This window comes from Lingula anatina, chromosome 10 (genome assembly GCF_051362555.1).
Source record: "Lingula anatina isolate TDL-2025a chromosome 10, LinAna3.0, whole genome shotgun sequence".
Taxonomy (NCBI): domain Eukaryota; kingdom Metazoa; phylum Brachiopoda; class Lingulata; order Lingulida; family Lingulidae; genus Lingula; species Lingula anatina.
In genome coordinates, this window is record NC_141776.1 from 12,356,477 (window position 1) to 12,373,220 (window position 16,744).

Consider the following 16,744-nt stretch of genomic DNA (forward strand, 5'->3'; position numbering starts at 1 on the left):
TTCTTTGCAAGTTTCACCACTGTGTCCCTCTGACTGCCTAAGCTTGATAGAGAAATGTAACTGGCCCCAAGTGTCGAAACTCACTCTCTCCCCCCAACGCACGTGCGCTGGATCCCCGTTTGTTCTACATTTAAGACCCCCATATCTCCAATCACCTGATAGGGAGGAATATAAACACAAGTATGATAAGTATATATCAAGTTACCCAAGTCGTAGATGTATATAAGTAATTCTGGCCATCACATGCAAAAACTGATATTTGGTAATTCCTCAATACATTAAAGTAACCACTTACTGGAAACAATGTATTGTTATTACCAAGAAAGTCAAAGTTGCTTCTAATTTGTCTGTTTCATATCTCAGCATTGCCAAAACTGATAAAGTACTTGACAATGTGCTATCCACAGTTTTCTCATGTACAGGGTAGTTGTCAGTACCAGTAACATCTTGATAATGGTTTGTCCAAAGTTCTTAAAAATGAGTTTCTAGTAGACTTTGGATATTCTTATACCAAAAAAAAAAAAAAAAAGCCTTCATATTTTATTCAAGATTTTTTTCTTCAATTTGTTAAGAAAAATGCAATTTTGTCTAACTCTTGATTGTTTGAACCTATATGCTAGACCTGTTTCTGCATATTTTGATAAGGCATTTTGAACCAATTATAATCCGGTAAATTCATTCTTACCAAATTATATTTCATTCAGACCACCATGTCTTTCTGACATGTCAGAAAGGTATATTGACTTGAGGAGCTTTTAACTACCCAAAGTCCAGTTTAAGCAGAGCTAAAAGATCAATAATTTATAAATTAACATGTTCTTGATCAAAACGTTTTATATGTTACCCACTTGACTTGAAGACCAGACTTAACAATGTATAAAATATTTCATTTGTGTTTAAATATTTGGTGAGAGTGGCCAGCATTACTTTCATTTTGGCAAAAATGTTGGATTAAAGGCTGGAAGATGTCACAGCAATGGTGACAGTTTGATGCACACACAACCTATCTTAACACCAGTTAATCAGTAACTTTGGAGAGCAACAAGCAAAATGAATATTAATGTCATCCACTAAAGAACAATCAACCGAATCTACCTTTTCTAGCCATGTCACATATGAGAACATGAGATGGGGGCAAAAGCTGAAAAATCTTTTCAGCTTATTTTTCTAGATTATTTATGAACAATTCTGCATATTTGTATTAGGACACTTATACTGACGTCAAATTGATCCTCACAGATTTTAGTCAATCATTCAACAGTATAAATATCCTAAGTTTTATATACAGAAATTAAGTCCCACTTCTTGACCTCAGCTTGTCTTGTGCATTGACACCACGTGCGGTACAGTGGATGCAATTTATTTCCCTTTTAATGAAAACCTTGTTTCTTCCTCTTTTGGAACGCAAGTATATATTTTAAAAAGTAAAGGGCAGTAAGAACCTGATCGGCTGTCCATTTAGGTAAGTGTCGAAGTATCAGATTGATTTAGTCGAAATAATCATTCTAAATGTGACGTAATTGGTATTTTCTCGCAAAAAGCCGTAAATCATTCATCGGCTGTTATGTGTTGTGGAAGGCGGCGTCTCGATAGTCCGAAGTTTCACTGGTCCGAAGGTTCATTAGTCTGAAAAATCGTGACATTTTCATCAGTTTTTAAATCAAGGGTTTGGTGGTCCGAAGGTTCTTTAGTGAATATTCGGGCCAATGAACCTTCGGACTATAGCTGCGGGCCCCTTGTGGAACGCCGAGATTAAGGTTATTGACAAGTTTTATTTGTTATATTGTCAATTTGTCAATAGAATCATAGGATATTATCATTAAATTTTCAGAGGATGTCCAGCTCTCTCTCACGGCAGTCTCTGATACATCTAAGTGGCCACAATGAAACTGTCCTCTGTCTTGACGTCCATCCCGATGGTCAGCTCGTCTCTGGAGCAGAGCAGGGAGAGATCATTGTTTGGAACACTGAGGGGAAGGCAGTGACCAAGATATGCTCCCCCAATCAAGAAGAAGACGTGGCATCGGTCTGTAGTTCGAAGTCAAATCAAAACATGGTATATTCTGCCGTGGGGCAGGGAGTATTCATTTATGACTTGAGGTCAGGGACGTCACCTGTTCACCAGTTTGAGATCAATGAGGATGAAGTAAACCAGGTCACGGTGAACGAACAGGGAACTTTTTTAGCTGCCTGTGATGATGCCAACACAATAAAGGTAATAAATTTACAAGAGAGGAAAGTTTATAAGACTCTATGCAAGCACTCCAATATCTGCTCCTCTGTTTGTTTTCGGCCTCAGAGACCATGGGAATTGCTAAGTGGTGGATTTGACTGTAATCTCATCCACTGGGATTTCTCCAGAGGACGGGCAATCAAGAAGATTAACATGCAGGAAATTGGGGATGAAAAGGAGAATGCCACGGAATACTTCATCAACCCTCCCTTCATACATTCAATTGCTTTAACACCAGATGGGAGTCACACAGCATGTGGACTCGAAAATGGCAAAATACAGATTATGACTAGCAGTAAAAAGCAGCTAGAGGTGGGGCAAACTTTATATGGACACACCCAGGGAGTATCTTCAGTGTATTTCACACCCCAGGGATCTGGGAAGGCCGACCCCCAGGGGGATGGTGGCCACGCCCCTAAGCTCATCTCTGGTGGCAATGACTGCCAGATACGGATATGGACTCTTTTGGATCAGCAAGAAGATGGCAATCCGGAGTGGGTTATTGCTGATTCTGAAAAACATGTTATTCAGCATACTTCAAAAATAAACTGTGTTTGCTCCTGGGGAAGTGACAATAGCAAAATACTGGTCGCAGATCAGACTAATCAGATTTCCATGTATTCTGTGACGGGATGTACTGATTGACGGCCGATTATTTATTAGGCAGACATTGTGGATGGTGCCGAGAATTGACCGTTACGTAATTTTAAGGTTACTAGTAGGAGTTTTCTAAAAAGAAAAGGATATTTTAGGTGTCTTAATTCCTTCAAGTTATTAGTCACATCATTGTAAAACTTTGAAAATAACACCTCTCTATTTTCAGATATGCCAACTACTAATGCCTTGAGCTCTCTTGGGCTTCATTCACATGCAATGTCTATTTTCTAAATTCTATTTTCTAATCGCGGTATGTCTTATGATCACGGTCTGTGCCCTGAATATCCCGCGGCGTAATTACTGGCAGCGCGAGCACAGCCGAGAATTAATTACAGCTTCGTATAAGTAACTGGCTCGCACTGCCAGTAATTATGCCGCGGGATATTCAGGGCACAGACCGTGATCATAAGACATACCGCGAATAGAAAATAGAATTTAGAAAATAGACATTGCATGTGAATGAAGCCTTGGTCTTTTCTTTTTCTTCCATTATTTGTTTACGACTGAACTTAGCAATGGGTTAATGATGGCTTTGTGAAACACCCCTCAAATATGGCTAAGTCTTCTAGTTAGTAAGATAGTACTGTCATTAGTTATTCTAACTAACAATGGCTTTGTGAAACGGGCCCATCTGACCATTTCAGCTTTCAGAGATGCCATAAATTAATGTGCCCTTGTTAAAGCTCGTCCTTAGGCCCTTTGCCTTGTAATTACTTGGAAGCTTGATAATGAAAGAAACATTGAAGGTACCTGTTGGGCATCATGATTATTGGTAGCACTCACAGTGTTCCATAGCCACCAGTTTCACTCATAGGATCTACATGCATTGCTGCGTTTTCTGAACGTTTGCTTTCTCTTGATTTTCTGTTCCTTACTTTGGCCTTCTCATTTCTTTTGGCTAATATTATCTTGTTCATCAAGGTAGCAGGAACATATCTAGAGTCTACATGTATATACTTTTTTTTTTTTTTTTTTTTTTTGAGGTCTAGAAATGACCTTTCTTTTTTCATATTTTATACAGAAGCTGATGGCCTCCTTGCACCAGAGCTAAACTTTGTCCTTGTGTATCAGTAGCCTTAGCTTTTCTCTTCAGGGTTTTCTTTATCCATTTGGGTCTGGTGAGGATTTTTATAAGGTCTTGCCAGGTTCCTTTTCTTTTTATTTATTTATTTATTTATTTATTTATTTGCTGCCTGGTTTCAAAGGTAAGATAAGTTACATATGAAATTAAAGGTTAGTTTCTTTGTGGTCTCATACTGCTTGCTCATCAACCACTCCTGAAGTCACTCTCTCAGTCAGGCTGGGGAGTCATTTGATCTGAATCATCCTAGTGATGTCCAAAACTTTCTCAGCACTGCCACATGGCAATTTTAAGAGAGACTGATCAGCAGGAAGTGTGACATTGAGTGGGCATGGCATTTACCGGACTCCATCATAATATTTTCTGTGGTTATATTGGTAAAAACTGCCTCCTCACAGCTTTTTACAGAGTGGTCAAATCTTACCAAAAGAATTAAATAAATAAAGTAGGATTCATTACCAAAATCTTGGGAACTGTCGGTATGGACACATGTTCCAAGTTAGGATGGACTCCAACTCTTGTCGATCTTCTCAGCTTGCTTCTTACAAAGGAGGCAGCGTTGGAAATCCTCCCCCTTGCCCGTCTCATAGCTGCGCTAAAAGCATCCCCTAATCCTGGAATGCACGACGTTTTTGACTTTGATATGAAAAGATTTGTGTCGAAAGCAATAAAACACGTCCGTACACTACAGTACCTAGTTGTCTTATGACTGCTGATATTTCCATAGAAAGTGTAGGTCATGATGGGACTCTTTATGATGATATCACAGTGCATGTGTTTGGTTGGTCCTCTTGTTTTTTTATACACGGCACTTTCAAATTATAAACTTTGTAAAGCAAAAAATCAAAAAAAGAAAATGAAAGTAACCAGAACAGTGAAATCAAGTGAACCCAAACACAGTTTTAAAGAAGAGCCATGACATCAAATGAACCCAATGCAAGCCCTTTTTCTCGGATTCATATGCATTTCTGCAAGGATCTGTCTTTTAGTGACATTATTTTTTGTTTATATATTTATCTTATTGACTCTTACTCATACCAGAGATCAACCTCTTAAAAACTTACCTACTGATCCATAGATCTTCTTGTTGTGCTATTCATGTTCCTGAGTAATAAGTACTGAACAATATTTATTGTTGAAGTATGCCAGGTTGATCCTTTTTTCTGTAGTCTCTTATTGTATTGTATTGCTTGGCAAACATATGCATTTGTGTCTTTATTCTAATTTTATACTCTAAAGGCAGAGAAACTGATTATTTAACTCACAATATATTTTATTATGTCAAAAAATGAATTTGATAATAATAATAATCTATTCAGGTTATAATGTCATGTTTACATTGTTGGCTGTCTTACCTACTTTAAATGCTACTGTCAGTTCACATGATATTTAAAAGAAAAGGGAAATAAATATATTATTAGATATGGTAGATACGGCTCTATCAATATATATATATATATATATATATATATATATATATATATATATATATATATATATATATATAAGTTAGGAAGTGGGAGGGATGCTTTAAGCTTGTGTTGCTAATTCCACCAGCGGAGACACGTGGCTGACGCTTATTATAGCTTACTTTTATCTTGTTATTTTATCTCTGTTAAAATCTAGCTCGCTACGGCACAGATACCGGCATGTGCTTTTTGGTTTTGTAGTATTGATAAAAACCATTCCCTTCCAAACGAAGTGACAATCCTTGGCGTCAGGAATCTTGGTTAGGAAAAGGGTAACAAATATGTGGTCTGCTTCACTATAAAACCGTCTGTCCTCTTTGGTAATCTAACTCTGAAAACAAGGACAAAAAGATCAAAACCTTATCTTATTGATATGTTCAACGTTGTTAATTTCAACATGAGAAATTAACGTAAAATTCAGATGTAATTAACGAAGTTTTATAAAGTCTATAGGTTTGTTGGTAAAGGCAAATACCGAATACCATTCTAGGTCATAATAATGGAATTAGAAGCATCGCTTTTGGAGTGGGGTCGGCCATATTTAGTCCGCGGATCAGTTAGTACTCGGATCATCTGTTCTGAATGGATCCAAAGAGAACCTTCCTGGCTTGCTTTGTAAACCATATCCCCACTGCAAGTAACGAAAAAATGATCTACGTCAAATGTGAAATTGATAGTGACTCGAAAGAGATTTGGTTGTAAATAAAGGTAAATGTCAATACATACAGTTGAAGGGGAGCATATTAATCCACTCATTTACGCATTACTTTGTATTCTTTACCTACCGAGCGTTGTGCGAGCCACGTGAACCAATATTGAGAGAACATCGGATATTAATGAAACCGTTCTCCAAAAGTGAAGCAATCATAGCTAAATGAGGTTTGCATTTAAACATAAAAAAATGAGTTACTTTACCCTTCGTTCCACCACATTGTCAGTAAAGCTCGGAGCCAAGCGTAATTTTTTCTCTCCATCTTGATGAACCGTGGGCATAGCCGACGAACCTGCAATCCATTATCTCGCGCCCCATGAATCTTCCACGTTATGAGAGACAAACAAGACCATAGGGCTCTATTCCCATAGATATTAGATCGATCTATCCCCGCGGGGAGTCTCGCTAGATTACTTTCAGATAATCCGACTTAAATGTTCGTTCCGCCTACTACAAGCTGTAAGAGGGCAATTAACTTTCGTGTCCGCCCGGCTGACAGCTATTTAGTGTGAACCCCCAGGGAGTTAGGTCGATCTAAAGTAGGTCGATCTAATCTATGGAAATGGAATGTAGGATACTTAAAACCCCTGAAATAATCAAGTTTACAGCGTATCACTTTCAAACCACCCCCTACTTCAACTGACCAGCGGACCACCTCATGTGCACAACACGTCCAGTCTGGTGATTCTACTGACCACTACTCAGCGAACGGGCTATCATAGCTGTGGCCAAGCACGATCTCTAAAAACCCCTTTAAACCCCCTTTACACTGGACGGCGTCCTTTCTGCGTCCTTTGTGCGACCATGAAACTGGCCAGGTCGCCGTCGGACGCTCAAAGAACGCACAGTGATCGCCAAGGTCGCACAAAGAACGTTCAAGCATCGTCCGAGGACGCCATGGACGCCGCGAAGTTTTGAGCATGTTCAAAACAATCGCAGAGAGAATGGAGGATGGTCGCTCAATGGACGCAGAAAGGACGCACAAGCATCGCCGTGGTCGCAGAGAGGACGCACAAGCATCGCCGCGGTCGCAGAGAGGACGCACAAGCATCGCCGCGGTCGTAGAAAGGAGGCACAAGCATCGCTTTGGCTGCAGAATGAGAACTCAAAGATCGTCCAGTGTTCGGCACGTAGAACACTTTTTTTTTTTAATGTGAAAATAGTTTCATTGGATCTAAGTTTTGATAGTCAGAAAGGTTTCATTTATGCTAGATCCTGAAATAGAAGGGGGGAGGGGGCGAGAGGGGCTAACAAGTCATCATCAAGACTGAGATAATTACCTGTTCACCTTCACCTGAACAGGTAATTCAGTTATGACCAAGTCTGTCAGAGTGAACAGACGAAACAGTCAACAGGTAAATCAAATTTCAGGATCTAGCATAAATGAAACCTTTCTGACTACTATTTTTTTTCACTGCCAAACGGGGCCATGCTGAGGTATTTTTCACCAGACAGAATTTCTAAGGGCAACAGTGGTCTCATATCAGCCTCCGATTGTTTTTTCCCCTAAGATACATGAAACAATCAATTTTTTTTGAGGTTATTATAAAACGAATATTTTGCTTTTTTTACAAGATGCATTAATTGTCAGAACTTTTTGCAGAATGCGTCATTTGAAAACGGATTCAAATATTCTACACACACTGGACAATAGAAGTGCCACCCCTACTGAACCAATACTATGGGGGAGATAAATGACTGTGTAATGATATGCTCCTGGTATCATTTTATTAACATCAAATTTCACAAAAAATCACAAAATGAGAACAAAATATACATTCTACCAAAATATGCAGTTTCAAGTCCAAAATTAGTACTTAGTGGCATAGCCACGTGACCTAACAACAGGTGCCAGTCTACGAGGCAAGGATTCATATAATTGTCTGATGCGGTAAGGGCTTATGCTGGCCCAAGCATGAAACACTGAATATAATAGAGTTTCTCTGCTGGTTAGACGGGTATTTGTCAAAAGTTTTGACATATCATTCCACACATTTTCTATTATGTTTGCATCCGGACTCTGGGCAGGCCACATCACCCTGCCAATGTCCTGTTGGTCAAACCAATCATCAACTGCTCTGGGCCTGTGACAAGGAGCATTGTCATCCTGGTGAACAAATGGATAATTCCTGTCACCAAACATGTTAGTAATAGATGGTAGCAAGCCTGACTCCAAAACGTCGATATATTTCTAGTGATTCATGTTTCCATCAACCACTATCAATTCGCCCACGCCATGGATGCTGATGCAGCCCCACACCATGATGAATATGCTGCTCCGGGTTCGAAAATTCAGTGCATGTGGTTCAAATGCTTTACCAGCAGTTCGCCAGCATCGTACCCGTCTGTCATCAGAGGTCAGACCAAAGCGACACTCATCAGAAAAAAATATATAGGACCAATTGTCATGGACTGTCCAGTTCCAGATCCTGTTGACCCTAGTTCACTCTACGTTGCCTGTTTTGTGACGATATAAGAGGTTTCAGTCTTGCTACCCTGCTGTACACTCTATGAGCATGTAACCGACGCCTAGCAATTTTCACAGACACATTCTTATGTGTGAAATTGTTCCACTGTGTTGTCAACTGACAAGCAGTGTCGTTTGTTGATAACCTGGACATCAAATTCAGTCGTCGGTCTTCATGGCCAGTAGTTTTTCTTGGACGACCCATCAGACGCAATTTGTCTCTTGATCCAGTGTTTCTATACCGAGACCAGACCCTCTGCACGGTTCTGACTGAACAATTCAATTGTATCGATATTCTGACATTGCTTATATTCCGCCTCTTCAGGTTAATAACTTGCACCTATAACCGTTACATAAGTTACTGTATCTTGCCATATTGGAGGAATAACATTTACTGTACATGTACAAGACCAACAATACAATTCCATGGTATAGCGGTTTTATACTCATTAGTCACATTATAAGTAGACCAGGCATTATAACTACCCAAGATCTGCCTACTTTTATTACTCTGAGTTAGGGGGTGACACTTCTATTGTCCAGTGTGTGTATGTTCAGCCCGGGAGCCACTGGCTGATTTGACGGTTATTTTGGAAAATATTAGATTTGGCCTCGTTTTCAAAACGTGGAGTGGTAGCCCCAAAAAAAAATTGGCGGGAGACGAAGGCATAGAGACAGGTAAGTTGTACATGTGTTTGTGGAATGAACAGTAGATTTAAATACTAATGAATTTGACGGGACAATACAGTATATGCTTAAGTTACATCTTATACACCGAATTAGTCTTCGTGTATCGATTTCACTGAGTATTCTCTAAAGTTACTGGCGATTAGCAAAATGGCCGCACACAAAACGTCATTGTAAACATTGACTTTTGAACTGTGCCAAATGCAGCTTAAGGGTTTTTTTCTTTATCTGTTCCTGTTTTTTCATAGTTTGGCAATATTTTTTGAACATATCAAATTTTTAAGATGTGCGATGGCCTGTAATTTGTAGAATTTCAACATTTCCAACAAGCTGTATATTCACCGTGCCGGGTACCTATCATTTAGTTGATCGAGTGATGGCAGTGGCTTTCTGGTCTCATGCATGGAATGAATGTCACCGTATAAGTGAAATGTTTGAATCTTGGCTTCTCATGCAATTTCTTCGTGTTTTAATGTGAAAAGGATGAAGTGGATTGCGAAATAACATTGTCATCCAACCTGCATACACGTACTAGTATACGTACTGTATGTGCATATCGTGGTGTACCAGTACTTGTTTGCAAAGCGGTGGGGAGGGGGGGGGGGGGCATTGGTACCAGTAGTTGTGAAAGATACAGTATTGTAAACTAACCATAGGCATGTTTTGAAATATATGAATCGTAAATTATGTCTTTTTTGCTGGGGGCGGGGGGGGGGGGGGGGGTTAAATATATCAATTGTGTTAATTTTTTTAGAAAAAAAAACATGTAAACACAAAATAAGTTTTATTGCATTGGTTGGGGGTTTTGAGGAGAAGAATGTCATAAAAATGCAAGATTAAAAAAGGTGAATAATATATGTATGTGTGTATGTACATTAAATGAAACAGGCTCTTCAATGATGAGGGCATATGATAGTGATGTGGTGCTCTGACTTGCATGTGTTTTCTAATTTTTTCATGCCTTGATTCAAATTGGGTTTTTGAATTATGATGGGTGTGCAACTTTGCCCAAAGTTCAGTTTCAAATGTTTTTTTAATAATCACTGTTATGAATTACTAAGTACTAGTATAAATAGTGCAGTTTAAGGTTAAGATTGTAAATATAGTGCTGTTTAAGATTAATTGTTACAGTTTACCTATTACAAAGATTGCAATAAATTATGATTAATTTCAGTGTGTATGTGTGTGAGCAATTGATAAATGTAGTTAGAATTTTTTTTATGATATTCTTTTAAAAACTCTATTATTTATTCTAGGCTTGAATAGCATGAATGGGACCAGGATTATTCCTTTTGCCGTGCAATTATCATAACAAAAGCGCCCATCATTTCCAAATGCTGTGTGGCAATGAACACCACAACCTCTGGGATACTTCTAAGGGATGAAAAATATGTGCTCTTGCTAATATAAATAGTTATTGGTTATCAGTACATAGAAATGCAGTTTGTGAAATCAATTTAGGTTTTAACCACATGAAGTTAGTTAAAAGTGTATGTGCAACTAAGTTAACAATACATTGTTTTATTTTTACTGTGCAGGTTTTTTTATATACTGTATGTGTAGCTTATAGATAATATCTACTTATCAGAATACAAGTAAAACAAGTTTATTCAAATGCAAATATGGATTGATACCTGGTATCACTGAAAGAAAATTAACATGACATATTTGGGAAAATTTATGAAATTATATTATTTGTAAAAATTCTGGTCCACTGTGTAAAGGGAAATTGTGTGTTAGATGGTTAAATATATATAAATGTGTACCAATCAAGTAAAGTAGCATTGAATTATCACCTACTGGGTAATTAATGTACAATGTAATGTAAAATAACTATTTTGCAATGTACATGTCTCACTGGTAAAATATTTCAGGCTAGTTGAATTTTATGTAAAATTAAAATAAAATATATAGCAATGTGATTAAATGTAAATTGTCTTTCATTTGTTATTTTTCATATTTAATGAAAGGAATACCCTCATCAGTTGGCCTCATGTAATAAAAAGGTTTATCTACAATGAAAAAAAATGTTAAAGTTCATTTGTATTAGCACCGTGGTAAGTGCCAAGAAAAAAATTATTTCATTGTCCCCAATACCCAGTTGCTCTATATAAGTAATACTGTGTGAAGGAAAAACTAAAACGAGACTGAAGCTCATGAGAAAGCACTAAGTCAAAGCGAGGCTTATATGCGGATATCGTAAGGGAGAGTTTTCAGGCTGACATGGCCGTGAATTGATTTGTGCCATTCACAGCTTAAGGCAAAGTTCTTTACATGCTTACATTGACAGAAAGCTGAATAAATTTTCCACAACTTGTAGTAATTTCAAGTTGTGCGGAGGCCTCTATAGGTACAAAAATCAAAATCAAAAACGAACTTCCGTAATAGCTTTAATAAAATTTCGATTTCAAACTCATTTTTCAACATTAAATATGCTGTAGATCAACTTTTGGGTCATCTCACATTATTCGAAATTTATTTCTCAATATGACAATGTACATATTGTAACCCCAAGTACGTTAATAGCCGAGATAATACACCGTTTATGACACCCTATAAATCTCAAAAAATATTGCCCAATTCAAATTCTCGAACTTCCGGTTTGTTTAATAGCCACCTAGCGGCAGACCAGTGGCTCCCGGGCTGTTGTGTCAGTCACACTTTTTCGTTTTAGGCGCCTGTCCATCCTTCTAATAAGAATAACAATGAGCATCTGGCTGATTATCAGTCCATGCAGACCTTACATCACAATAGTTTAAAGCGTTTATTCCCATTTATTTGTTTTGTGTGGAAATGTTCTTTATTGGATGACCTGGTTAGAACCGATGAAAAAATACGAGTTAGAATATAGAGAAGGACGTCCAAACAACGCTCATCGGTCAAGCAGGATGCAGAATGATCTTAGAATAGACGCCACTGATCGCCGATGAAGGTACAGAAAACGCAGCAAGGATGCTCAATGGTTGCTCAAACATCGCAGTGGACGCCTTGGGTTGCACAGGGGACGTACAGTGGAGGCAGGCAGGTTGCTCGCAGTTTTACAGGTAAAATCAAGATTCGGTCGTTCAAAGGACGCACAAGGGACGCAGACGCCTTTACACCGAGACACGATTTAATTGCTTTGGCGACCGTTGAGCGTCCTGACCACATTTTTGAACGCAGAAGGGACGCAGAAAGGACGCCGTCCAGTGTAAAGGGGCCTTAAATGACATGACAGTACAGTAGCGTCGAACGCCAGCGCTCGTTTTAGCCCCCTTTTACATTAGACGGCGTCCTTGCTGCGTCCCGTAGTACGGCTCCGTTTGACGGTAAAAAATACTTTACGTGCTGACAATTCGCCTATCATTAAGCATTCATTTTGCAACCAAAACGATGCTTGTGCCTCCTTTTTACGACCACTGTGATGCCAGTTTCTCACAAAGGATGCGGAAAGGACGCCGTCCAGTGTAAAGGGGGTTTAGTGGCAGTATTCGTTGGCTGTTTGAAAGAGACTTGAAAATTACTGGCAGCCACAAAATGAGCGTTTAGACCTCTAAATATTAAAATTTTTAATTTTCCTGAAAATTTCATGACTTTTCTCTTCATCCCAAAGGTAAACCATATAAAAACTAAATAAACGAATTTCAAATCTTTGAGACAATCTCGTAAAAACGGACACGGGCGAATTTCAAATAAGATCTGCTGTTTATTGATTTATGCATGCCATGTTGTTATACAGGCACAATGTACGGTAAGCTGATATGATGCCTGAAAACAAAATGCATCGAAAATGCTACTGTGTAAAAACCTAACTGAAAAAACATTCCTGACAACCATAAATTAGTTCTGACTGAGAGGCCATTCCGTTATTACAGTTCTGGCAAAATCTTGTACAGTATTGCGTAATGTCACATTGCATAATCGACATCTCTTCTAATGAAATCTTTTATGCTTGTGTAATTGATAACTTTTTATACTGCGCACAACGCAATCCGTAATTCCATAGTTCGTGTCAGCTTTACGTAAAGTCGCTCAAATAAAAAGGACACACGTAATGACCAGTTTAACGGTTTATTTGATGACGCTCGCTACCTACAGGATCTATATGGAACCACCATATGGAACCACCTCCCATGGCTCGCGCCCGTCTTCCTAGCTCTCCCAAGCGGTCTCCTTAAATCTTTCTCAATCTGAACTCCCAGATATTACTTCAGAACGTCTTATATACAAATTCCTTAGCTATGGTGGATTCAGTGCTGCACTATACCAGAGGTAAAATTGCAGGGTCTAACAGACAAGGCTAAACAACTTGACATCATTCTAAATCCACCCTCTGCACAGGCAAACGAAGTAAGAAGTTCTATAAGTAAAATTATGAAAAAACGCAATTAATACGCTAAGGATTACACCCATTCCACTTAGAATATATATTGTATAACATCATATACGTACAATTTTCTTTTTTAATTTATTTACTATTGTTACTATTTTTCAATATAAATATATATGTAATACATAGTAGTTAGAGAACCTTTAAATTTAAAATCATTTCTGTGCTCAATAAATTATTATTATTATATTATTATTATTTGGCGTTAGTTACTAAATTTAATTACTCAAATTGCACACACCCACTTGCGTTGTATAATAACACGTAAGGCCACAAAACGAGTCGAGTGCACAGGCAAGTGACTTCATTAAAATTAATTAACAAGTCTGTGGATTATATTTGAGAACCGAACACTCTACTGGAATTATTTTGTATAAACTGGCCTCTGAACGTTTCAAAGCACTAGTAGTTGCAGTAAATTAAAGGAGCAACATTTGACGTCAATAATCAATATGCCTGCCGTGGCAAAGACATCAGATAGGGTGGGTATAAATATGACAGCCGAGCTTGCCAGAACATTGTCAAATTTAAAAAAGTTATGAGAGATATCTATTGTAATAAGAACAATACAATGTGTTATTTGTCCAGTAAAGAGCTTACGTAGTTTTTTTAATGGTGTTGGTTGTAAATGTAACAGATGTTGAGGCGAATACTATGGCTTGTAAACTGACCGATCAGCAAATACACATTTTTAATTAAAACTCTGTTACCTCTCTTGACACTTCACTTATCTTTACAGAACATAATGCGTCATCATTGGCTCTTTTGAAAATTAAAAAAAAAATGAGCGATGGCAGCAATCAAAACAGCCACACGAGTCAAAAGATTACAAAATCCTCAAATGTCTTGATACTGCTATATATAGCACTATAATGATGTCACAGCTTGTCACTCATCAAAAATGTGTTCGGTTTCCCAACAGGCATCTGAAAGGCTGATAATAAGCCGACAAACCTGTGGAGAGGTGAATTAACCTTGGGTAGTAACAAGCTGATCAGCAGAATATCCAGCAAGATAAAATCACTTGGACAGCTACTTTTATCCTAGGAGGTCTCTCTTTCGCTTTGACAACCACTTGCACTTGAATGACTTCTATAAAACCACCTCCATAATAATTAATGGAGGGCCTTAAAAAAAATTGGTATTTTAGAGGGCAAACGGTGCCATTTGGAACTGTGATTCAGATAGTCAAAATTCTCATTTCAAACGGGGACCATTGGTGTTTTTTTTCAGAAATCGAAGGGGTTTTCATCAGATTTGATGCAATATTATATCCGCTCACTACTTTACAGCATAATCACCACCAAATTTTAATTGTGAATTACAGCAAAACACTAATATTAAAATATTACTGCCTGCATTTTTTGTCAAACCAACCATCATGTAATGGTCTGTGTACCTTGTAGGTCATTTTCATATCACCCGCCGCTCATTGCATAACCTCCTCCATATAGATATCCACTGCATCATCAATGTTTTCGTGCACACATTGCTCGAATTCATTTTAAAGCATGGCCATTGACATATTATAACCTGGTTTTCCAAAGAATCAATCTATTCCTTCCTCACTCAAGACAAACTTGAAGTAGGGTGTCAGGTTACTGTGGTACTTGCACAAGTGTTTACATTCTTATTTTTACAGTTCATCACACATTATGGAGGGAAATGATCCGACATATCTATGTTCATAACCTCAAGGTGTGTGACTGTGTCATAAAGCTCCGTGTCCGTAATAACGTAGTCTCTTTCATACCAATCGGCTACATGTTCCGCTCCATCAATTTAGATAAAGCCATTTTAAACCGTTTCAGTCCTTGCCTTCATATCTCCCACTAACATAAAATATGCTTTCATTCCAAGCAACCATTCACCCAATATCTGCATTCCATTTACATGATTTTGCTAATAAATACTAGCCCCTTGAGGTAAAACACACACAGCACAGGGGCATAACCAGACCATTTAAAATTGTACGCACAGATTTTGAAAATTCCCAGGTACGATTATATTCCGTGAAAAATACACTGAATTTATGTAGAATAATATCATGGTTGGCTCAAAAAATTGTACGCACAGTGCATCCGTGCGTATGCCTGGTTACGCCCCTGCAGCACTAAGTACAATATTTTTGTCAAGCCCTGTGACCTACTTGACTAATACATGTAGTAGGGCGACAGTGTCTAATTTAGGGGGATAGGTTTCTTTTAGACCATTTACTAAACGCTCTTTAATATACAGGGTTACTACCAGGAACCGTTAGTAAAGTCCTCCAAAGAAATGCTACAACAGGGGCACCTACTCCAGTACCTCGACCAGGGTGTCCGCGTATCACACCAAGAAGACAGGATCGCCTTCTCCTTAGAGTGCGCCGTGCTGGTCGTACAAAGACAACCAGTAGGGACACCACTGTTAACAGCAGGTTATACAGCGCCGTCTGCAATGGGCTGGGGACCACGTGCGTTTTTAGCCAAAACAATGGAATCACGTCGTTTTCGGTCATGAGGCCAGATATGGAGTTTTTAGGGTTGACGGTCGAATCCGTGTCCGACGACGTGTACGAGGGACATAAAACAATGATTGTGTACTGTCTAGGGTGCAAGCAGGGGGTAGTAACGTCTCTGTTTGGGGAGCATTTCATGCCGGTGCCCAGAACCAGTTGGTTTTTCTAGGAGGCAACCTCAACCAGAGTTCCTACAGAGACATTCTACAGCAAACAATGCTTCAATTTGTAAGAGTCATCTTCAGGAACAACTTTGTGGACCAAGACGACTGCGCAACCACACATCGAGCCCGTAGAATCACTGTTTTTCTTCGAAACCAATGGATTCAGCAACTGCCCTGGCCTGCAAACTCCCCAGTTATGAACCCAATTGAAAATCTGTGGGCGGAAGTAACTCACAGAATTAATAGCTGTGGTCATCGGCCGGTAAATAGTGATGAACTACGACAGGCAAATATCACTGCGTGGAATGATATCCCCATCCAAACTCTAAAAAAATTGTCACAGGGTATGCCATGTAGGATGAGGGCGCTGCAAGCGGCTGCTGGAGGTGATACCCGCTATTGATG

The 16,744-nt window shown here is 38.7% G+C and overlaps 1 protein-coding gene and 1 long non-coding RNA gene across 2 annotated transcripts; one reads left to right on the forward strand and one right to left on the reverse strand.

Annotated features, from left to right (window-relative positions):
* Window positions 1–1,318: 1,318 nt before the first annotated feature.
* Window positions 1,319–3,004, forward strand: LOC106163686 (WD repeat-containing protein 53). Its single transcript, XM_013541355.2, has 2 exons — window positions 1,319–1,462; window positions 1,832–3,004. Exon 2 carries the CDS (start codon window positions 1,835–1,837, stop codon window positions 2,876–2,878), a length of 1,044 nt encoding a protein of 347 aa, XP_013396809.2. The 5' UTR covers window positions 1,319–1,462; window positions 1,832–1,834; the 3' UTR covers window positions 2,879–3,004.
* A 2,219-nt stretch (window positions 3,005–5,223) lies between these two features.
* LOC106152279 (uncharacterized) lies at window positions 5,224–6,531 on the reverse strand. Its single transcript, XR_015331447.1, has 3 exons — window positions 6,356–6,531; window positions 5,923–6,071; window positions 5,224–5,771 (listed from the first exon to the last, which is right to left on the reverse strand). It is a non-coding gene; the product is annotated as an uncharacterized LOC106152279 (long non-coding RNA).
* Window positions 6,532–16,744: the final 10,213 nt, after the last annotated feature.